The sequence below is a fragment of the Maniola hyperantus genome, chromosome 24 (assembly GCF_902806685.2).
Source record: "Maniola hyperantus chromosome 24, iAphHyp1.2, whole genome shotgun sequence".
Lineage (NCBI taxonomy): Eukaryota > Metazoa > Arthropoda > Insecta > Lepidoptera > Nymphalidae > Maniola > Maniola hyperantus.
The window spans coordinates 1863076-1887321 of NC_048559.1; the positions used below are offsets into that span (position 1 = coordinate 1863076).

At 38.2% G+C, this 24246-nt stretch overlaps 1 protein-coding gene across 3 annotated transcripts; it reads left to right on the forward strand.

The window, feature by feature from the left end:
* Window positions 1-99: 99 nt before the first annotated feature.
* On the forward strand, window positions 100-23779 carry LOC117993721 (erythroid differentiation-related factor 1). 3 transcript variants are annotated; one of them, XM_069506825.1, is made up of 17 exons: window positions 100-165; window positions 1759-1940; window positions 2380-2488; window positions 3006-3143; window positions 3674-3809; window positions 4350-5051; window positions 5981-6144; window positions 6800-6940; window positions 8517-8646; window positions 9723-10379; window positions 10926-11093; window positions 11801-11931; window positions 13170-13258; window positions 14356-14536; window positions 20731-20870; window positions 21718-21875; window positions 22482-23779. In XM_069506825.1, exons 3-17 carry the CDS (start codon window positions 2387-2389, stop codon window positions 22862-22864), a joined length of 3420 nt encoding a protein of 1139 aa, XP_069362926.1. In that variant the 5' UTR covers window positions 100-165; window positions 1759-1940; window positions 2380-2386; the 3' UTR covers window positions 22865-23779. The 3 variants fall into 3 exon arrangements, with proteins under 3 accessions (XP_069362926.1, XP_034837423.1, XP_069362924.1); XM_034981532.2 differs by lacking the exon at window positions 100-165 and adding an exon at window positions 529-764; XM_069506823.1 differs by lacking the exon at window positions 100-165 and adding an exon at window positions 810-935.
* Window positions 23780-24246: the final 467 nt, after the last annotated feature.

Sequence of the window (24246 nt, forward strand, 5' to 3'; positions counted from 1 at the left end):
ACTTAAAGCTAGCCTTATCTAATTACTATATAAATCATGACCGCGTGGAATGGTGCCAAGAATACTTTTGCTATACATTTGATATTTACAAGTAAACTTGATTTACAACTGCAAAAGTTCTTCTGACGAAATCCTTGAGGGATCATTCGGGTTTCTATTCTATAGGTATGTAAACTTTGTAAAATCTAATGAGTACATAAATAATATAGTTGCTTGATAATTTTCTGACTAATATCGATAATTTAATTATTTGGCTGATCTTCGAATTCGAATCCCCATAAGAATTTTACATTTCAATTTTTCGCATATGGCACATTGATTGTAAAAAAAATGTTATTTATTTTTATTGAAAGTAGATTGTAAAATCGGTATAAATCTTTAACAAATTATGTATTAAAGTATATTTATAAACTTAGAAATATAAAATTTAATTTATTTTATGTAACAATCGCTTTGAAAAAGTTACATAAACCTATAGTTTCTTAAACTAAATGCTAAAGAAGGAAATGCACAATTAATAGGAATGTTCACCGTGCGTCATTGTCAGTGTCAAAAAAGAAGAAGAAGACGAGTGTTAAAGTGACAGAAAGAGAAAGACATTTTTGATAAAAACAATTTTAAATTTCTTTTTTTGCATTCAATTATTTCCTCGTACGGATAATTAGTAAGTTACAAGTTGTACCTAATTAATTTACAAGGATTCTTGAATAGGAAATTCAACCATGGATGATTGCGAGAGCGAAAGTGATTGCAATCGCAATAAGGTAACCTCAAAATTTGTTTATAAACTTACCGTTGACCTTATCCACTCTTACCTTGATATTTTATATTTTCTGGAATACCTTCAGAGGTCCATATGATTCACCTGACATTGCAAATATATGCCAAAGCCATTGGTAACATTACTCTGCAATTTTATTTTTAAGATGAGGCCTGTAAGTTTATTATTTTTATTATTCATCCGCCTAAATAAATTACGTACTAGTGATAAGTTTTTTAGATTTATTTAAGAGGAACAGTTTGGCTGTACATTTTGATTTCTATAAAAGTAACGGTTTAAATATATAATATATTCGGCAGAATACGAGCGCTCAGGTTTTATTTTTTAAAACCTGCAGCATAAATGCTGAGCCGGGGTCTTTTTATCTTGTTCATGTGGGTGCAAGAACTTTTAAATAACTATTGAGTACTATCTAGTGCCCTCGACTTCGTACGCGTGGATTTAGATTTTTAAAAATCCTGTGAGTAATATTTGATTTTCCAGGATAAAAAGTAGCCTATGTTATTCTCCAGGTCTTAAACTATACCCATTCAAAAAATCACGTTGATCTGTTGCGACGTAATTGAAGGGCAAACCAACAAACCAGACTCGTGGCACAGTCTGCAGATGTCCGAGCCCTGGAGCTTAAGGTTGTACATGTGCCTGTATAGACCACAGTGACTCAGAGGGTACCTTCCTGTTGAAGGATTTGACCAGTGTTCTAATCAGCTTCATCCTCATCAGCCTGTGGACGTCCACTGCTGGACATAGGCTTTCCCTAAAAGCGCCACCACACCTGGTCCTCAGCCTTCCTCATCCAGCCACTTCCTGCCAGCCTCTTTATATCGTCGGTCCATCGTGCTGGAGGGCTTCCCACACTATGCTTGCTTAAACGTGGTCTCCACTCAAGGACTATTCGGCTCGCAACTCCATTGGAGTACCAACTAATCAGCTTACATTAATAAAAACAAAATTAACCACATTATTTATTTTTACAGGATCGCAGTCCGTCTCCTGGTGTGAAGTCAACAGCTGTGGTGAAGTACACAGCATTTCAGAGCCCTGTGGGATATGCGCGCCTGCAATGTAACACAGATCTCAACCTACCACCCTCCAACTGGGGTGGGATAGACTCATATGGCCTGAAGCAGATACTGACGAGAGATAGCGGCCTATCCAGGTATACTAGCTCATGCCCGAGACTTCGTTCGCATGGACTACACAAATTTCACCCCCTTAGGGGTTGAATTTTCAAAAATCCTTTTTTATTGGATGTCTGCATGCCAAATTTCAACCCAATTGGTCCAGTAGTTTGAACTGTGCGTTGATAGGTCAGTCAGTACATTTTTCTTTTATATATTTAGATGACTAGCTGATGCCCGCAACTTCTTACGCATAGATTTAGGTTTTTTAAAAATCCTGTGGGAACTCTTTGATTGCCCAGGATAATAAGAAGCCTATGTCACTCTAGGTCCTCAACTATACCTATGCAAAAAATGCGCGTCGCAATTTGCGCAACCATTGCGACGTGATTTGTATTCTTTTAAATTAATAGTTATATTTTGATATGTATTTAAAATTAAATTAATGAATTAATTAGTTATCTTATATCATTATAGCTTTAGAATGGCGCACATGTTCCCAGACTGTGTTGGTGAGGTAGATGTGATATCAGATGCAGAGTGTATTAAAAAACTTCTCAAACTGCCTTACCAGCCTAATGGTACTGTAAGTATTACCTAATAATACAATTGAAATGGTCACAAAAACTTTTTAAAATGTTCTGTTTTGTATTAAATTTTTTTTTTTTTTTGAAATGCAAAAATGTGTAGGTAGGTTGTTTTTTTTTACAGATTTGAGGGATCACAGAGGAATTCAAAATATTTAATCCAAAACTACAGTGCCGAAAGTAATGTACATCGGCCCTTAGAATGACATTTCGACTTTGTAGAGCATTATCTCTGTCACTCATACCTATATGACATTTTGTCGGTCTCAACGAGAGAGATATCTTAGTATATAAGATAATTTATAAGTTTAGGTTAAAATAAAATTATTTATAAGTCATGAGTTAGGCTAGATCGTAATACAATTGAGTACCTAATTTTCCTTTTTTTTTTTAAAAAAAAAAAACGAGGGAGACGGTGCTCCACAAATCTGCTATCTCCTTCTAAAGGTCAATGTACATTACTTTCGGCCGCGTACTCTAACTGTTGAAGTTAATAAAATAGCACCTTATTTCTAGGTAAGCATGATGGTACACAGAGTGGAGAATACACTGCTGTTGGATGATTTTGACGTGTACGAGTATCTCATGAAGTCAGAATGGTCCTGGCTGAAGGACTTCTTCTATGAGAACATATTGAAAACTATGTCCGAAAAGGTAAGGACGATAGAATAGATTTGTTGAATTTAATCGTTGTTTTACAAGCAACAGCAAAAATATAAAATAAACTTTCTCTTTAAAACAGTGGAGGTGAATTATTGAATTAAAATTGATTATGAAATGATGATCTAATCTTCTTCTATATATAAAAATGAATCGCTGAATGTGTTATTGATCGCAAATCTCGAGAACAGCTAAACCGATTTCGCTAATTCTTTTTTTGTAATATTCCTTGAAGTACGAGGATGGTTCATACGGAGAGAAAAAGTTATGGTATTAAAAAAATTAAAGAATCGACTGTTAGGCGGTACGAAGTTCGCCGGGGCAGCTGGTGATTTAATAATTACAGAGAATAATTTATTAAATACCTAAAATCCACGTCGTTTGTTAGTTTTATGTGTTATACCCAATTGAACCCGGAACCTCAACTTATAAGAACACAGCGGTCACCACTGTGCCAGGGAAGTCATCCATAAGTCCTGTTCTGTTTGCCAGCTCCTCAAATGGTATATGACTGTTTTATACAGGAGCGCATGTCGCTGACGCTGGCGCCTAGCCCCAGTTCAGCGTTACAGCTGACTCATAAGTTCCTATCGCACAGTGTGGCGGAGCGCCCGCAGCCGTTACCTGCCGAGACTCCGCACCCGCCCATGTGCTTACCCGGTGAATATACACTTTACCTACAACCAAACAAGCAATAGCTTCCATTTCCTCCCCTTACATCTGTCTAAGATAAATAGACACAATTGGACTATTTTATCAGTTCATTTCATAATTTTGCTGATGCGACTTATAAAAGTGGCAGTGGCATGCCTCATGCCTGTCGTAGAGGCGATGGCCGTTGGAGCCGGGAAGTCCTTGAGTGGAGACCGCGTTTAAGCAAGCGTAGTGTGGGACGCCCTCCAGTACGATGGACCGACGATATAAAGAGGCTGGCGGAAAGTGGCTGGATGAGAAAGGCTGAGGATTGGGGTGTAGTGGCGCTCTTTTCTTTTCTATAAGACCTTTGTCCAGCAGTGGACGTCCACAGGCTGATGATGATGATGATGAATTATAAAAGTGGTAGTGATGTACCAGTTTTGGTGTAATAATTTTTAATCTAGTTTCGCTTAAACTATCTCCTGATGATTGATTGATGAATGATTGAGTAATTTAGATTATTTAAAAAAACATAGTCAGTTATTTTGAAATTTCTGTTTCTAGGACCATTTCTCCCAGAACCCGAAACCCGTCCAGAAGCCGAACCAGCGAAAGAGCAAAACTTCAACCGCAATGTCCTCTGGACTTTCGAAGACATCCATATGTTAATAGGCAGCAACCTTCCTATCTTCGGCGACAAGGACCGACCTTGCGTCAGCTTACGTTTGCGAGACGCCAGAGAAGCCATCAACGTACTAACAGGCATCGACTATTGGTTGGACAACTTAATGTGCAATGTCCCAGAAGTATTAATGTGCTACCATTTAGATGGAATAGTCCAAAAGTACGAGCCGATGAAAACTGAGGACTTACCCAATATGGAGAACAGTAGATTCTCACCGAAAGTCATAAGGAATGTTGCTCAAAATATCCTATCCTTTTTGAAATCTAACGCGACGAAAGCGGGCCATACGTATTGGTTGTTCAAAGGTCCGCATGATGATGTGGTGAAGCTCTACGATTTGACGTCTCTATGTCCGGATACTATGGACAATCCGTTTACAACGCCCGTAGCAATGTTATTATATAGAGTGGCAAGGAATATGCGATTGATGAACAGGTCCAAACATGTCCGGCAATTGTTGGAACATGTTGTGGAGTTATTGAAGGTTGAGAGGTACCCCCAGATCGTGGCGTCTTCCCACTATATGTTATCAGATTTGTATGTTCCCGCTACGACAAATCCAGCTTGCCCGAACTTCAAAGGTAAGCACAGATTTTTTTGATGTACTTAAAGTGATTTTCAAAGGTCACTTTTGTTGTCCGTCCGTCTGTCTCTCCACTTAACTATTTAATGTCCAAAAATTTCCAAAGACTATGGGCAATGCGTTTACAATACCAGTTGCAATGTTATTGTATAGAGTGGCAAGGAATATGCAATTGATGAACAGGTCCAGACATGTCCGGCAATTGTTGGAACATGTTGTGGAGTTATTGAAGGTTGAGAGGTACCCCCAGATTGTGGCGTCTTCCCACTATATGTTGTCGGATCTATATGTTCCTGCTACCACAAACCCAGCTTGTCCGAACTTCAAAGGTAAGAACCATCATAACCATAACCATAACCATCAAGAAGACAAGATATGCCCACGCGAACAAAACTTTTCACGGTTTTGCAATCAAAAAATCAGCGCCACCGCTTGGATACTAATGAACGACCCGTTTGAAATCCAGACGTCACTGAGGTTGCATTGGTGCTAAAGCACCAATGAGTCGGTGCCATTTTGTTTGTTCAATGGCCCTGACCATACGAAGTAATATATACCTAAGTCAATGGTAAGAACACAAAATTTTTTGATATCTTGAAAAGGCTTTTTAACAATGACTTTGTTGTTTCTTCATCTGTATGTCCACTTTTCTATTTGACTTGGGAGATTGCGTGAAAATAACACAGATTTTTTTCGAAAATAGCCAAACAGAATGGCTATCTTAAAGCCGCCATCTTGTACCGAGGTTGTACCAAGCTATTTCTTACCAACTAAATGACATGATAACAAAAAACTTTTGGCGACTTATTTTGAAAAAAGTAATGGCGCGCGCATTTACTTCGACGGAAGAGAAGATTTAAAAGACACACTATATTTATTTTTTGGGGAACTGATCATATTGTATGAAATTATATATTCTATTTGCAGACGAAAGCTCGGATTCGGAAGAGGAGTCAGATTTCGGGAACTATGCGGAGTTTCCTGGGCATCCCCCTTCTGATGTTGACAGTGGGTGCGAAAGAGACAGCAACATAACGGACAAGGACGAAGCGAGCGATAAAGTCGAGATTATGAGCGACACCACAGACAAGGTAATTACACATTTCAACTAAAAAGAACATATCAATGTCAGACTTATTCATGAAATATCAGTATGGATTAGTATGGACCAGGGATGTTACGGAAGTGGTTATATAGGAAACGGACTTGTTAAATTGGTTATATCGAAACCGGAACCGGAATCGAAGGTAAAGGCAGAAGAGAGATGTTACGGGTAGATCTAAGAAAATAAAATCACACACATTTATTCATCATTCACTTATTTTATGGCATATGGATCCGAGACATGGTCGCTAACTATGGGCCTCATAAGAAAACTAAGAGTCACTCAGCGGGCGATGGAGAGAGCTATGCTCGTAGTTTCTCTACATGATCAAATCAGAAATGAGGAGATCCGTAGGAGAACTAGAGTAACCGATATAGCTCAACGGGTTGCGAAGCTGAAGTGGCAATGGGCAGGGCACATAGTTCGTACAATCGATAGACGTTGGGGTCCCAAGGTGCTGGAATGGCCACCTCGCACCGGAAGACGCAGCATTGGAAGACCCCCCCCCACTAGGTGGACAGACGAAATAACTTTGAATTAACTTTAGGTTCGGCAAACTTTTTTTGTGTAGCGATGTCAGGTATGTTATACCTGTAGCATTTGGATATGTAAATACATAAACACAATACATTTTGCTCCAGGACGAGAAGTGCGAGGGAGATGACCACAGTGAGCCAGGTGTGTGCGAGCGAGAGAGCAGCAGTGAAAGTACGGAGCTTGCCTTACAAGTGCGTGGACTCGCTCTCAGAGACATTGGCCATAGAAATTCTTCACACCATACCGTAAGTTAACACCTAAGCTCCTTCGCAAATCGCACACGGGTCGTAAGCGTAGTCGTATCGTAAGCGTATCGTTACGACGCTACGCGTACGAGACCTGCAGTGTTGCACAAACGAATCGTCGCATAGACGGTATCGTTTTGGATATCAGTTAAAACATTGTGTATAAGTCATTGTTCTTTTTAGAATTTCTTACCTGTCCAGTTCATTTTCAACGATAATTCTGCCCAAGCCAATAATTAAAAAAAAAATCGACAACTCGAAAGTGTGAGAAACAATAGTAACTAGACGTAACGTGAATACTGAATAGTAGGTAGGTCCACTTGAACCGCGCTGCCAATAAAGTGAAAAAGTTTAGAGCAAAATAAGCTCTCGCGCAAGTTACGTAAGGGCGGCTTACCTGGAGCGGGGTTGGAAATAGACTCCCTTTTGGTTGTGATTTTTTTTTTTTTTTTTTTTTTTATTCAGATACAAGTTAGCCCTTGACTGCAATTTCACCTGGTGGTAAGTGATGATGCAGTCTAAGATGATAGCGGGCTAACCTGGAAGGGGTATGGCAGTTTTTATTAAACCCATACCCCTTTGGTTTCTACGCGGCATCGTACCGGAACGCTAAATCGCTTGGCGGCACGGCTTTGCCGGTAGGGTGGTAACTAGCCACGGCCGAAGCCTCCCACCAGACCAGACCAGAAATTTAGAAATTATAAAATTCCAAACCCCTGCCAGGAATCGAACCCGGGACCTCCCACTATTAAAACCACAGCGCTTACCACTGCGCCAGGGAGGTCGTCAAATATGATTTTATTTGGCCATTCGTGTCGACGTTGGGACACGAAGGCCCTTACTTTATCTAAATTACAATACTACTTATGCTAGATTAATGCCGCCTTAAAACTAACTCTATCGATTTTATATCGATTTCCCCTCTACCGTTCTGTGGTCGGTTAGCACCAGAGATCACGTACATTGGTGGCTGCAGACCTTGATGATTCCATGTGCCGGAACGTGATGAGATGGCAAATTTCTACACGTAGCTGGACTGCTAGACGACATGTTAGCTCCCCCGGCGATGCCTGGGTTTTATATAGATAAAAAAAAATAAAAAAAATAAAAATTATTTATTCTTCAAATTTACATATGAACATAAACACTAGGGAAACGGTAATAGCTGTGTTAGTTAAAAAAAAAACTGTGTTACAGCTATTAGCGCCCACCTCCGGATTTAGATATTTATTACAGTAATATAGAAATGGAGTAGATTAGTAATACTACTACTACTACTAATAATACTAGTAATACTAGATAGGTAAGGATAGTTGTATCCGTAACACTCTCATGTGTTATTTATATAGAGTAGCTCTCACATATACAATATCTGTCACCGGCTGTACTCACGTGTTTAGTCGACGTTAGCCCGACTAGTTTCGAACCCATCCGGGGTCCTTTTTCAAGGGAGTCAGTTCGCGCACGCGTCGTGGTTGAGACTTCGAGCTGCGGTGCTTCGAGGTGACAGATATTGCATATAACTATTACCTACACAAGATACTTTGAAAGTTGAAATACACAAAATTAATTACAGGACGAGAAAGCCAAGACAGATCCGGGTAAAGGTCTCGGGATTGAACCCGCAACCCGCTGCGGACGCGCCTTGCGACATGCTCTGAAAGGACTAAAGGCTTTGCACCATCTTACTATCAATAAATCAAAGGTACATTCAATACTTTTTTATTTTTTTATTAGAACCAACAGTACCCGTAGTACAAGATTTTACGTCTCACCAAACCAAACCAAATTCGAGAGTCGAAATACTTCCGCGTTACAGTAAACTGGATCTTAAATGCCTTGTTTTAAAGCTCAAGTTTGTCTACACTTCTACAGCCAGCGCTCCAAGCGGAAACATTGCGAAATTAAAATCAGTGGCATTGAATATTTGACTTCAATTCAAGGCTGTTTAGGTCCATTTTACTGTAACGCGGAAGTATTTCGACTCTCGAATTTGGTTTCGTTTGGTGAGACGTAAAATCTTGTACTACGGGTACAGCTTACATTAATCTATTATAATCTTAAACTTAAGTAACTACAAGCAAATAAAAGGTTTTCACAATTAGATACTAAATTAAAAGTTATTTTTTCATGTTCAAACTTTTTTTTTACACTTTCCAGATATATAATGAACTAAAAGCTTAATTTGCTATAACATGCAGCATGCGAAATGCACCGCGAAACATTCGCAGTAATTTCGCGGAATGCGAATGCGAATATGCAAAATATGCGAATATCCGCGGATGGTAATGCTAATATTCGTTACGTGATGTAGTAACTAGTGATTAGTGTACATTTATCCACTTTTTGAATTGTTTAATATTTGTCTGATGTGCAATCTGTATCACTATCCAATATCCATATTATAAATGCGAAAAAGTGTTTGTTTGTATATTCGTCTTTCGTTCACGCCGCAAAAGTTACTTTTTGTCCCGGAAAATCGAAGAGTTTGCTCGGGATTTTTAATCCGAAATCCACGCGGATGCAGTCGCAGGCCTTATCTATATAGGTATAGAGAACTAGAAAGATATTTTATGCATATAAAACTTTTACAAGTGCTTTTGTATCGTCAAAAAAACCTACCACGGGTTCAGAATGCCTTTCCTATACTTTCGAGAAGAACCAGCAAAACTCGGCGGCTCTAGTTATTAAATGTGAGGTGTAAGATGTGGTGACTAATAAATATACAAACAAAACAAACTTAATTAAAATATCTATTGATAGAATATTATATAATATTAATAGGAAGAACGGGAACGTCTCAAACAACAGATCATAATAGAAGAGCAGCATCCGAAAATGGCGAACCCGTACGAACCAATAAAAATGAACTACGAACCGCTCAAACGCACCAAAGACAACAAAGACCAAAAAGAACACGTCTCTAGGAGCAGACGACGCAAGCGCGAGAAAAAAACCGATAAATCCGGCAACTTTTTAATCGAAACTAAATCCGCGATCGATAAAAACGCGATTCTAGTCCGAAAAGAAAAAAATACCATCCCAAATCTACACGAACCTAATAGAGATGACAATTTTGCTTGGAAATTACATTTGAAAACTTTATTGTATGAAAAAATATGCCTTGCATACGCAACTTTGGCTGAATATAGTTACTCTCATGAACAGTACGGGTTTTCTCTCAAGTATATAGATATGGCCAATAAATGCCAAAGGTTGTTGAGCAATATGATCATAAAGAGTAGGGTTGTAGATGCCAGTTGCCTTATTGGCCGTGTTGGTGACAATTTTTTTCAATTGAGCAAACATTGGAACAGTTTAGAGCAATTCAGGAAACAGTTTGAGACGGACCACGAAATTGACGGTCAAATAAAACTTGAAATAGAAAATGATATGGCTGAGGAATTGGATGGCGAAATTGGTGATGCATTCGAATTGGGTAAGTTTTCGTCCTTTTCTTACATTGGACCATATTAGGTGGTGAAGTGGAAGCGGTGGTAAAGAATGCGCTAAAGCCGCCAAGAAATGCAAAATCGCTATTAAAAAAAACTAAAATATAGGAACTAGAGTCTCTAAAATTTAAAAGATGGGTATAGTACGCGACAGGTCGAGATAGCAATTGAGTATTTGACTACATCAAAAATAAATTATTTCTCAGTGATTATTATTAAATAGTATATATCTTCCAAAATACGTAAAATCGACATCCTTTGTTAGTTTTAAGCGTAATATCCATTTTAAATTATCGATTAAAAAGTACGTCATTATGATGTGACGTCACATTCCAGTATTTCATACAATCTCGCATACTAAACGCGCGTTTTGACGGGCATTGGGGGCGGAACGCCCCGCACACCCGCACAGCCCCCACGCTAAAACTTCGAAATTTTGGTGTTGGTATTTCCAAACATTTTCATTTTGGCATTTTTTGTTTTTGGCATTGCTCTAAATGGATTATGATGCTCAAATGGAGCTTAATGTTCAGAAATAGCCCTGCCAAAGAGCGAGACGGAAGCGATGCTGTCGTCGTGCGAGTTCTACCGCAAGGCGGGACTGGTGTCGGACGACGAGACGCACAAACGGGACGAGTTGTTACGTCGGAGGGCCTCCGTGTGCAACGAACTCGCTGTCCGATACATGAACGATGCGCAACGTGAGTATGTCAACTCAGCCGCCCTCACAACGGGCTGTTCGAGCAGCGGCGTGCAGTTCAACCGCGACGTGTACGCGAACTGGACCCCGGATGGGTTCGAAACTAGTCGGGCTAACGTCGACTAAACACGTGAGTACAGCCGGGTGTAAGATATGTATAATATGGAAATCACTCACGATAGTTTAAACGCTAAAAAACGTGAGTATGTGTTGATATATGAATGAGAGCGTAATTTATGATTTACCTAAAAACAAAAAAAATGACCCGCGACATCAAGCTAAAAATGCCGCCTATTGTACTATCTTATTATAATTTCTTATTTATTTTCTACTAGCTGTTTGCTTGCGACTTCGTACGCGTCCCGCGGGAAACTGTCTTTTTTCGTGGATTTAAAAAATAAATTTTTCCATACCATTTATAAACATACTAGCTAATGCCCGCGACCTCATACGCGTGGATTTAGGTTCTTTATAAATCCCGTGGGAACTCTTTGATTTTCCGGGATAAAAAGTAGCATATGTCACTCTCCTATAAACTATACCCATGTAAAAAATCACGTCGATCCGTTGCTCCTTTTCGACATGATTGAAGGACAAACCAACAAACAAACACTTTCGCATTTATAATATTATGGGTAGTGAGGGACAATAAAAAATATTTTACTTTTAACTTTCACTTCAAATAATTGGTGTTTCTCTCTCGTACAGAGATGTACGTGAAATACGTGGAAGAGGCCGAGCAAAAGGACGGCAACGCCAAACTTGTATACAAGCAGTTCAGCTCTCTGTCGCGCCGCTCCGCTGAGTGTTTGGACGAGGCCACGACCATCTTCACGCAGGTAATTTTTGCGAACGTGTGTGTGTGTGTGTGTGCGAAGTCGCGGGCATCAGATAGTATCTATACTATTATTGGATCGGCGACTTGTAAATAGTCACTGACCCTGGGTGCGTGTGCGAAATTAATTATAATAATTATACTGCAATAGTATGGAATTAGCGGCGATGGTATTTGCAACAAAAAACCTAGAAAAAACAACAAAATAATGCCTAAAACAGATATATACAAGGAAGAAATCACTGACCTGTTCTTATGCAATTCTCCAGGACTCCTTGAATCAGCCTTAGGGATGCGTGAGAGCGTTTCTAGATTTTCGTGCTGGTACCAATGCAAGGCCATAGGTGGCCTGCGCGCGAGCGGATGTTAGCGTGTCGTTTTTCAGACTGCGTTTTTACATATGGCGAAGTTGACAGGTGCTCCAATGACGGGAGCGTGTGTGCGCGCGATTTGCCGCGATGCAACACCTATATAGCGTCATCTAGGGAGCTATGAATGAATTAGCTAAAGAAAACGGTACATTGATTCTTTCTTGTAATAAGTGTATTAAATAATATTCTGCGTAATAATTTCCAGGTTTCTCATTGCACAACCAATTATATAAATAGGTAATGTCGTTAAGTTTGTTTGTAGAGGGTAATCTTTGGAACTACTGAACCGATTTTAAAAATTCTTTCACCAGTAGAAAGCTACATTATTCCTGAGTGCCATAGGCTATACGGGATCTTTAAAAACCTAAATATACGCGGGCGAAGCAGCGGGGATCAGCTATATCTTATAAAACACCGATAAGCCGGCAACCTTGCGGCGGTGATCAAGACTTTGAAGTTTCGCCAGTAACGGAGAGTCTTCGCCTATGGGCTATGACCTATGAGACCTATGAGTTAGACCTAGCTCGACATCAAACTGCTTGACCGTCTCGGAAGCTCTTTACAAACTAAATTAAAATCAAACTATAGTTATATGTCATAACTAGCTTATGCTCGCGACTTCGTCCGCGTGGACTACACAGATTTCAAACCCCTATTTTACCCCTTTAGGGGTTGAATTTTGAAAAATCCTTTCTTAGCGGACGCCTACGTTATAATAGCTATCTGCATGCCGAATTTAAGCGCGATCCGTCCAGTAGTTTGAGCTGTGCGGTGATAGATCAGTCAGTCAGTCAGTCAGTCAGTCACCTTTTCCTTTTATATATATATAGAATATAATGTGAGGGAACACTAACCCTTTAATTTGCCGCAGGTTAACGACGTGCCAAACCTGGCGCTTCTGTACTGCAACAAGGCGCGCTATATGAGGTTCAGGGCGCACTGCATACAGGGAGGCTTCAAGTGAGTTAAAAAAAAACGGCCAAGTGCGAGTCAGGCTCGCGCAACGAGAGTTCCGTACTACAGTCGTATTTTTTTCGACATTTTGCACGATAATTCAAAAACTATGATGCATAAAAATAAATAAAAATCTGTTTTAGAATGCACAGGTGAAGACCTTTCCTATGTTACCCCATTCCATATATTTATCTTACTTTGAAAATTGAAAATCCTAATTATTAGTTTATGACCATAATCAATTTTTTTTGTGTGTGATGTAACCACAAATTCACGGTTTTCAGATTTTTCCCCAAATGTCTGCTATAAGACCTACCTACAAGCCAAACTTCATGATTCTAGGTCAACGGGAAGTACCCTGTAGGTTTCTTGACAGACCGACAGACAGACAGACAACAAAGTGATCCTATAAGGGTTCCGTTTTTCCTTTTGAGGTACGGAATCCTAAAAATAGCGAGTAAACGAGCGAGTTTACAATACATTACCTGTACAATACTATTTACAATACATTCACTCGTAAAGTAGCTCTTATTTTACCGATGACAAGACTATAAGGCTTTTTATTTTTTTATTGAACCACCAATAAAATAATTAAAAAAAAAATACATTATTCAAATCCTAGGTGCTAAGTTATTATATAATTCAAACTAGCTTATACTCGCGACTTCGTCCGCGTGGACTACACGAAATTCAAACCCCTATTTAGGAATAATATCCCCTTAGGAATTTACAAAAATCCTTAGCGGATGCCTACGTCATAATAGCTATCTGCATGCCAAATTTCAGCCCGATCCGTCCAGTAGTTTGAGTTGTGCGTTGATAGATCAGTCAGTCAGTCATTCAATTAGTCACCTTTTCCTTTTATATATTTTGAAGAAGAGAATAGTCCAATGTAACTGAATATTTATTATTACTTTGTAACTACAATTTTGGTACATGAAAAATAAAAATAAATAAATAAATAACGGACGGACTCCCTTGAAAAAGGACCCCGGATGGGTTCGAAACTAGTCGGGCTAACGTCGACTACACACGTGAGTAAGCCGGGACAGATAGATAGATAATAAAACTCCATTTTCTCACATGTAATTTTTTTTCCACAGCTCTGAAAAAAGAAGCCTTTACAGTCAAGCCGAAGACCTCTACACATCAGCACTTAAGCTGCTAGGGCCCAGGGAGTCCTGCGGGGCGGCATCAGTATGGGACCTGGTATCCTGGGAGCTCTCCTGCCACTTGTACACCAGGGCCGTGCTGATGCAGGATTGTCCAGGGGTGTATGCCAATGTAAGTCATCATCATCATCATCATCAGTTATGTTAGTTATGTGAGTATTGAAGAACTTTTAAGCGCACACCACATTTCTACGTAAAAATAATATACACACTTACTTATACACACACACACACACACACACACACACACACACACACACACACACACACACACACACACACACAAACCCACACAACCATACACCCACACACATACGCATATACACATGCCATGTGAATTTTTAATTTTTATTTTATTCTATTTTATTTTACTTATTTATCTTATTTTATTGTTTTATTTAGATTTTATTATTAAGTAATAGTTAGATACTCAATAATTGTTTTGTAAATTAAAAAAGCTTATGTAACAGGGAAGGCACTGGCTCCTATGACACAGTTTCTACTTCTTTGGGAGCCAGTGGTCAAAGTCTTATGTGTCAAATCTTTTTTGCAAATAAAGATATATTATTATTATTATCATCTCAAGCCATCGCCGGCTCACTACTGAGTATGGACCTCTTCTCTGAATCAGAAGGGTGTATGCGGCCAAGTGCGGATCGGCAGACTTCACACACCTTTGAGAACATCATAGATCACGCAGGCATTTTTTTTTTTTTTTTTTTCTTCATTTATTTGGATCACTAACAGCTAATCATATACATCAAATACAAATTTAACAATACAAAAGTTTTAAGATAATATGACGAGCTAATTAAAAGTAATCACCGCATGCGAATGTGTCAGGTAATTTTACTACTAAAAAAAAAAGTTACTTAATTAAAAAATAATATAAATAAATAATAAACCAATAAACAAATGTAGGTAAGCAGTTCACATGGCATCAAGTAAATTACTATGGCAATTCACTTAATGCCATATGAACTGAATTCCGGAATTTAACCAGTGAGTCCGCGTGTATGTCTAGCACATTGAGCTTATTATAAAGTTGACTTATTCTAGGGATTGGCGAGTTAGCACCCATAACTGTTGAGCGTCGAGGAAAAGATAAAGAAGAATTTAAAGGTTTTCTAGGATATTTCGAAGGAACCCTTAATTTAAAGCTATTTGAAAGAGAAGAACAATCTATTTTGTTGTTGAAAATCTTAAATAAAAATATGAGATCGAGTTTTGTTCTACGAGTTTCTAAGGATTCCATATTAAAGAAATTTAGTCTGCTATTATAACTTCTTAGGTTTTTTACTTTTCCAGCCGCAAACGTAAGATGCCAAAGAAAGCGCTTTTGCACTCGCTCAATCCTAAGCATATGTGTAGCATAGTGAGGCCGCCAAACAACACTGCAATATTCTAAAGTGCTAAGTACTAACGCCTTATATAGTAATATTTTTGTGCTAATCTTAGTAAATTCTTTCCCATTTCGTATAATGAATCCCAACATTTTAGATGCCCGTTTAATTGTTATATCTATATGAGGTATAAAAGTTAAATTACGATCTATAGTTACTCCCAGATCCCTAACAAGATTAACTTCACAAAGAAAATTATTACCAAACGAATATGTGGACGGTATGACATTAAATTTCCGTGTAAACTTTATATGCATACATTTTTTAATATTCATCTCTAAGTTATTGTCCGTGCACCACTGCACCAGTCTATTAACATCACTTTGCAAAAGCTTCGTATCATCGGGGCTATTTACTATTCTGATAATCTTTAAGTCATCCGCATACAAAAAAGGTGTGGAGTTCAAAAAACAATTAGTGATATCATTAATAAATATGTTAAAAAGAATGGGGCCTAAATGGGAGCCCTGAGGAACCCCTGATTTTATTGATTTATGACCAGATTTATACCCACCCACAACCACAAAAAAAGAACGGTTGACTAAGTAAGATTGAAACCACCGCAGTAATGAACCACATATGCCATACATTGCTAATTTATGTAACAATATACTGTGAGAAACTGAATCAAATGCCTTACTGAAATCAGTATAAACAGCATCAACCTGTTTATTTTTGTCAATTGCCTCTGATAGTTTTTCTACAAATGTAACTAAATTAGTGGTTGTTGATCTGAATTTAGCAAAGCCGTGTTGGCAATCACTAAGGTATTTCCAAAAATAGCTCTGAAGGTAGGGACACAATAATGCTTCAAACACTTTTGCGAAAGTCGAAAGCAATGATATAGGTCTGTAGTTGGAGATCATTGTGTCGCTTTCATTTTTGAAAATCGGAACCACCTTAGCAACTTTCCATGAAGTAGGAAAGACACCAGTGTCAAGTGATCTATTATATATTACTGTTAGAGGCTTTGCTAAACTACGAGCACACTTAAATATGAACAACGGGGAAACAATATCAGGTCCAGTGCCCTTTGAGGGATTTATATTTTGTAGCATCTTTAGGACATCTTTTTCCCCGACGCTTAAAGTCGAAAAGGAGTCACCATTTATGCTAATTGAGTTAAAATAGTCTTTACTTATAGCACATTGACTTGAGGAATCATAGTTAACTTCATCTTTATACACAGAGAAGAAATAATTGGCAAACATATTACATATCTCTATCCCGTCCGATGTTGTAACGGCTCCGTTAGACATTGTAGCAGGATATGAACTACCTACGCCTCTTTTTCGCTTTATATAGGAAAAGAAGTGAGACGAATTCTTCGCGATTAGATCCTCCATATTAGTTAGATACAATTGGTAACATGTTTTAGTCAAAATTATACTACGTTCCTTTAAAATAAGTAATTCTATTTCATCTCTGGGGTTTTTATACTTCTTAAATTTAATTCTAATTTTATTTTTTTCCTTAAGCATTTTTATAAGACTACGACTATACCAAAACGGAAAACGCCTATTTTTAGGTTTGTATAGTGGAACAAATTTTTGTAAAGCATTTTTAAGTATATCATTAAATTCCTTTACCATATCATTTACATCTTCGCACCTGATAAAAGCCTCTCCCCAGTCGACATTGTTAAAGAAATCATTAATTATTTGGTAATTCGCTCTTCGAAAGTCATATTTCTTTAAATTAGGATTATATGGTAACGTTTTAAGATCGCTAATAACAATAGAGATTTCTAGGGGAGGGTGATAATTGTCAATATTGCATAATGGAGTATCTGATTCTAATACTAAACATTCCGGTATATCAGATAGGACAAGGTCAAGAAACTTTCCTTTGTGATTAGGGATGATATTGCACTGTCGGAGGTGATTTACACATAGAAAGTCACTAAATGCTTGCGCAGGCAAAGAATTACTGTTTCTTACCAATTTGTTCTGAGAATCCCAATCAAGAAAGTTCATATTAAAATCACCGACAATGCAAGTGTATCCGTCTAACCTATCTTTAAAATTGTTATACCTGTCCATAAAAGCCTCCAAACATTTCTTATCAAAAGGTGGAGGTAGATAAATTGCACATAAATTAATATGGATTACAGATTTTTTATTCCTGAATTCTAAAGATACCCAAAGATCTTCCTTATCACTTTCAAATTGCTTGAGCCGCTTAGACTTAATAGATTTTTTAACCGCTACAAGCACACCACCTCCATCTTTTTTAAGACTTCCTGTATCACTTCTATCTCGTCTATAAACTGAATATCTATCATCAAAAAGCTCCGTACTTAAAATGTAGTCCTTAAGCCAAGTTTCAGAAAGTACAATTATATCAAAACTTGAACAACATAAGGCCTTATAAAAATCCAGCGTTTTGGTACGTAATCCTCGGACATTTTGATAATAAATACCTAATGAATCGTATGTTAATGATTTTATGACCAATACATGCTAAAAAATCTTAAAATAACTAAACAATATTATTAAGAGAATCGAAATCCCGTATTAGTCGGTACTCTGAATTGGCATTTTTTCTAACAAATATTCTCCCATTTCGGATCCACGTAAATGTATAACCCTTCTCTTTAGCCTTTATGCGAGCAGCTGCGTGTAGTTCTTTATTAAAGGCTGATAAATGTTCCATTATATATATGGGCTTTTGCTCGCCAGAATAACCGACATGAGAGGAGTTAAGTTTTTCAGACGGTTTCTTAGACTTATTAAATTTTGTCACAGCAGCTAAAACTTTATCACGTGTCAACGGGGAATTGAATTGCACAATAGCAGATCTAGGTCTTGGGTTTTCCCGATTTTTTTTTGCAATTCGAGTGCAGTGCAATACATGTTCTTCCTTAACATCAATACCAACTACCTTAATTAATTTTTGGACCACTTCTAAGAGATTTTCACTTCTGTTCTCTGGCAAACATTGTATTTCAATGTTGCTAGCTCTCGCATTTTGTTCAAGAATATTTATTTTTTGTGAAATTTCTTTTATAGTTGATTGAGATTTTTCATTTTGCTGCTTCAGTTCCGCAATAGTCTCTGTAGCCAACTTAAATTCTTTAGTGACATCCTCATATTGGCCACTTAAAAATTCTATCGAATCCTTCAGGCATTGCATTTCGCTCTTAATATCTTTCAGCTCACTGTTTATTATATTGTGCATAGTTTTATTCATACGCGACAAACCTTCTTCCATCATAGATTTTAATTCCTCCCGTATTATATCTCGTATTTCATCACCCGTAATCCCTGATTCTACAGGCTGAGGAGGAGAAGATACAGCCATGCGTTTCTTGGATCGACTAGTGAGATTTTTACTTGTATCCGAACGAACAGGAGTGTCATCATTTCTTCCCGTTTTAACTCCAGAACACAATGGACATTTCCAATTGTTACTGTTGGTTCTTAATAAGGCGGCTTCCCTAGAATTAGTAGGCTGCAGGCAGAGTACATGATAAAGTGTGCTACAAGCATAACATTTAACACAGTCCTCATCGTTGCAATCAGTATTGTTATCACAACAACCCCAAGTACTCTGGTCAGACATTTTGCTCTGCCGTATTATGCTCTAATTTATAATTACGTCTCTTGGTCGAACAGTTATTATAATTATAATAGTGTGTTTTGGATAAGCACTTTAACGCCGTGCCACCCGGGCTGCGATTGTATAGCTCATTTGCACACCGTCACTTTTTGTTGAACTTGTAGGTTATGGCAAGTAACTATTTTAGGCCAAAAACCAAGTCTATATTCAAAGTCTTTAGTGTTTAACATAAATATCACAACTTAATCATTTTGAATAGACAATTTAAGCACGTATTTAATCGATTTTGTTTGCAGTCAATCGTGTAATTTGGAAAAATTGTCACCATGGGAGCAACAATGAAATGGTGATTAATTGCAGTTTCACGTAGCACTTCGCTTAAATAACATTTACACGCACTAATCACAAGTTAAACTGCTTAATGTTTGTAAATAGACACGAAAAATTTGCTGTTATTTAATTATTATTTGCATTATTTTACGGAGTAAACAAGACACCGTTGCGCCACAGACAATATATAGGCATGCAGATTTCCTCACGATGTTTTTCTCTACTGGGTACTGATAAAGTAATATTTAATTGCTTTATACGCGTAACTCCGAAAAGTTAAATTTGTCAAATAAAATCATACTTTACATACATATAAAGATTTCTAAATGAAACACAAAAAAGACTTCAAAAGTTACAATGGTAATTTTTTAAATACTAACATTTAAAAATTTTTTAATAAAAAAAAATACTTTTAACTTATTTTATCCGATTTTTAGGGTTCTTTATCTCCAGAGAAAAAAAAGGAACCCTTATAGGATCACTTCGTTTTCTGTCTGTATTTGTATTTTTTGTATTTATTTCGATTTAGACTCATTACAAGCGCTTACGAAAGTCAGATCGGCATAGAACAATACAATAATAAAAGGATTGTACAAAATATGTCATATTATAATCTACATAATACTATTATAAATACTATCCGTCCCGGCTTACTCACGTGTGTAGTCGACGTTAGTCCGACTAGTTTCGAACCCATCCGGGGTCCTTTTTCAAGGGAGTCCCAGCCACCCTCACAACGGGCTCTACGGGCAGCGGCACGTGCGTCCCGCAGTCAAAACCGCGGCGCGTGCGCGGACGGACTCCCTTGAAAAAGGACCCCGGATGGGTTCGAAACTAGTCGGGCTAACGTCGACTACACACGTGAGTAAGCCGGGACAGATAGTATTTATAATGGAAATCACTCACGGTAGTTTAAACGCTAAAATAGATAATACTAGTTAAAGACTGACTGTCTGTCTGTCGTGTCTATCAAGACTCGAACCAACCTATAGGGTAGTTCCCGTTGTCCTAGGAAGTCGCAGAGGTGGCAGAAGCGTTCAAGCACGCGCTCAAGCACTGCCTGCTGAGTCCGGGCCCGCGACAGTATCTCTACCAGTTCCGAGCTGCTATGATCTACCATCGCCTCGGCTCGCTCTACCACGCGCAATACAGGTATACGGAACGACGGTCGACGGGACTATCGAATAGAATAGAATGTTTTTTTATTCATGTAAAAGTGCTTATGAATAGTCAGGTAGTTTTAATTTACCACTGGTTCGAACTGCCGTTCCTCGTATCGTTCGAGATGTCTTCTTGTCCAAAATTCCTCAGTGCTTGAAGACCCAAGTCTTCGAACAGTGCGTGTTCCCAGTCATGACATATGGATCCGAGACATGGTCGCTAACTATGGGCCTCATAAGAAAGCTCAGAGTCACTCAGCGGGCGATGTAGAGATTTGAATTTTTAAAAATCCTTTCTTAACGGATGCCTACGTCATAATAGCTATCTGCATGCCAAAAGAGATCGCCCGTGAACGGGCCCTCTTTTGTGGCGTGTCGTGTCAAAACTTAAATTAGATTTTAAAAAAATGTATTATTTTTGTACGATTATATGATTTATTACTTTTCTTTCACTCTATTATTGAGAATATCCACAATTACAGTTAGAATCGTAAATATCCATTTATTTTGAAGAAGTATTAATTAAATATAAGCTCAATATGAGCAACATAAAAAATAAAATTTCTTTATAACCAGGGTGAATAAATGGAAATCGTTTGCAGAATATAAAAATGTAATTATTTGTCTACAAAATAAAATTAAAACCATGGTGACATAGCTATTATATTAGGGGTGGCCCAGAGCTCCTAAGAAAATGGGCAATCTCCTTTCAGCTCGATCCGTCCAGTAGTTTGAGCTGTGCGTTGATAGATCAGTCAGTCATTTAATCCTTTTATATATTTAGACTAAGGTCTGCACCTCATGGGCTCATTTTCTGTAATATCTTTGATATTGCGTAGGATGACGACGGAGGAGGGCCCGCGACGCCGCAGCATGCTCAACGCGACGTGCAGTCAGTACGAGAAGGCGGCACTACAGTTCGCTGCGTTGGAGGACGCCGCCATGTTCCTCACAGTGCGGCTAGAACACGTTGCTGCGTTGGAGGCGCACGCTGCCGGTGAGTGCCGCAATATTCCTCACACATACTATACATATCTCACACCCGGCTATACTCACGTGTTTAGCCGACGTTAGCCCGACTAGTTTCGAACCCGTCCGGGGTCCTTTTTCAAAGGAGTCAGTTCGCGCACGCGTCGCGGTTGAGACTGCGCGCCGCGCATTGGCAAGCAAGAACTGTCGGGAGACGATCTGCAGCTGTCTCCCCAGGGGTATCTACGGATAGGTCTTCAAAAATCTATATCATAAAATTAAATAAAAATAAATTAACCATTTCTATTTAAATATCAATTTTTTCTAAACTTAATAGTTTGCGCGAGAGACACTTCCAAAGTGGTAAAATGTGTCCAACCCCCCCCCCCCCCCCCCCCCCACCCCCCACCCTGTAACTTCTAAAATAAGAGAATGATAAAACTAAAAAAAATATACGATTTACATTAACATGCAAACTTCCACCGAAAATTGGTAAGTAGTTTTTGATTTATCGTGCAAAATGTCGATAAAATACGATTGTACTACGGAACCCTCAGTGCGCGAGGCTGATTCGCACTTGGCCGGTTTTTAAAGCGGTTAAAAGTCACGCTAATCTAAACCAATTTTGTTACAGTATCACCGAACGTGAAACTAAAGTCCCTCCAAAACGCGATCGAACTTTTGCGTCAGTGTCAGTCCATCATGAAGGTGCTGAAGGACAGAGACCCAGACGAACAGAAAGAGACGCCCAAACCTGAAGAGGGAGACGAAAAAACTTTGAAAAACGAACACAGTCTTTTATCTCTATACGAAAACCGCCTGCATTATATCCTAAGAAACATAATACAGTATTGCAGATCGAAATCTAACAAAGACTATGAGAAAATAACGGATATGTATAAGAAACTATACTGCGCCAGTTTGAAGATAAGAAAAAATGAGGATGTCCGTCTGTACGCGTCTAGTATCTGTGATGTTTTGGTGGCCATGGATGGGATTAGTAAGGATTTTGAATAAGCAAAAGTTATTTAAAATGTTATAGTAAAAAAAAACAATCAAAATTCAAAACCTATTCTCAATCCAGGGGAAAAAGTTAGTTAGATCTCTCTGTTACGTAAGGCCATACAAATGACAGAGACGAAAATCTCAGTGGGCGTTAACCATTTTGAGTCACCAACCAAATCCAAATCACAAACGGAACTATGTTTTCGAATTATTGAATTCCGAATGGTTTTTTTTAACATGTTTGTGTTATATCTGTGATATCTGATATCTGTGATTTCTATCAGTACCCTTGTTATAAATGCGAAAGTGTGTTTGTTTGTCCTTCAATCACGGTGCAACGGATTGGCGTGTATAGATAAAGACTTGGAGAGTGACATAACATAGGCTACTTTTTACTACCGAAAATCAAAGTTTTTTTTTTTAAATAGATATAGCGAGCAAACGAGCAGGCGGGTCACCTGATGTTAAGTGATTACCGCCGCCCATGAACATTTGCAGCACCAGAGGAGCCGCCGCGCCGATGCGTTGCCAGCCTTTTAGGAATTTGTTGGTCCGCCCCTTGAATAACCCCATGTTATAATCTACATAGATACAATAAACATACAATACAATACAATAATTAACACCATAGACTTAACACCAGCTTAATTTTTTTTGACATTCATCTTTTTTTAATCACTTTTCAATGATCTTTTGGGTACTCTTTTACTACGTTTCGATCCCTGATCTGAATTCTGTGGCTCTTCGCAGTCCACTCTCTTTTATCATTGTCATTGAACATAGCCTTTTTGCAATCTCACTGAATAAACTAAACCATTTTCTCAAAATGGAATTCTTATGTATTATATAGGTAGATAGAAGTATTTTTAAATAATTTAAATGTTGTATACAAAAAGTAATAAAGTAAATATTTATTCTAAGTATAAATTGTTTTTTTTTTTGTTTACCATATCCGTAGACAATAACTTTTAGTTAATGTAAATAATTGTGCGCAAACCTGTCATTTAATTCGGAAATGAAAGAAATCCACAGATGAATACTATGTACAGTACGCAACCAAAAATAGTGTACATCGACCTTTAGAAAGAGATAGCAAATTTGTAGAGCACTGTCTCTGTCGTTGAGATCGACAAAACGTCATATAGGTATGAGTGACAGAGACAACGCCTTTAGAATGACATTTCTACAAAGCCAAAATGTCATTCTAAAGGCCGATGTTCATCACTTTTGGACGAGTACTGTACCTCTATGGTGAAATCGTTGTAATTTGATATCTTCATACTTCGGTTAAGTTTATGACAGGCCGTTAAAGTTACGGTTATCGTTAAACTTTAACCACAAATAAAAAAAACAAAGTGTACACAAATCAGTATGCATATTTTAAAAAAATGGGG

Excerpts from the sequence above, each read along its gene's own strand:
- LOC117993721 (XM_069506823.1), top strand. The coding sequence starts at position 882 with ATGCCAAAGCCATTGGTAACATTACTCTGCAATTTTATTTTTAAGATG. Across the intron at positions 10,380-10,925 it reads TGGTGATGCATTCGAATTGG|AAATAGCCCTGCCAAAGAGC; the intron begins GTAAGTTTTCGT and ends CTTAATGTTCAG. Across the intron at positions 21,876-22,481 it reads GTTGGAGGCGCACGCTGCCG|TATCACCGAACGTGAAACTA; the intron begins GTGAGTGCCGCA and ends ATTTTGTTACAG.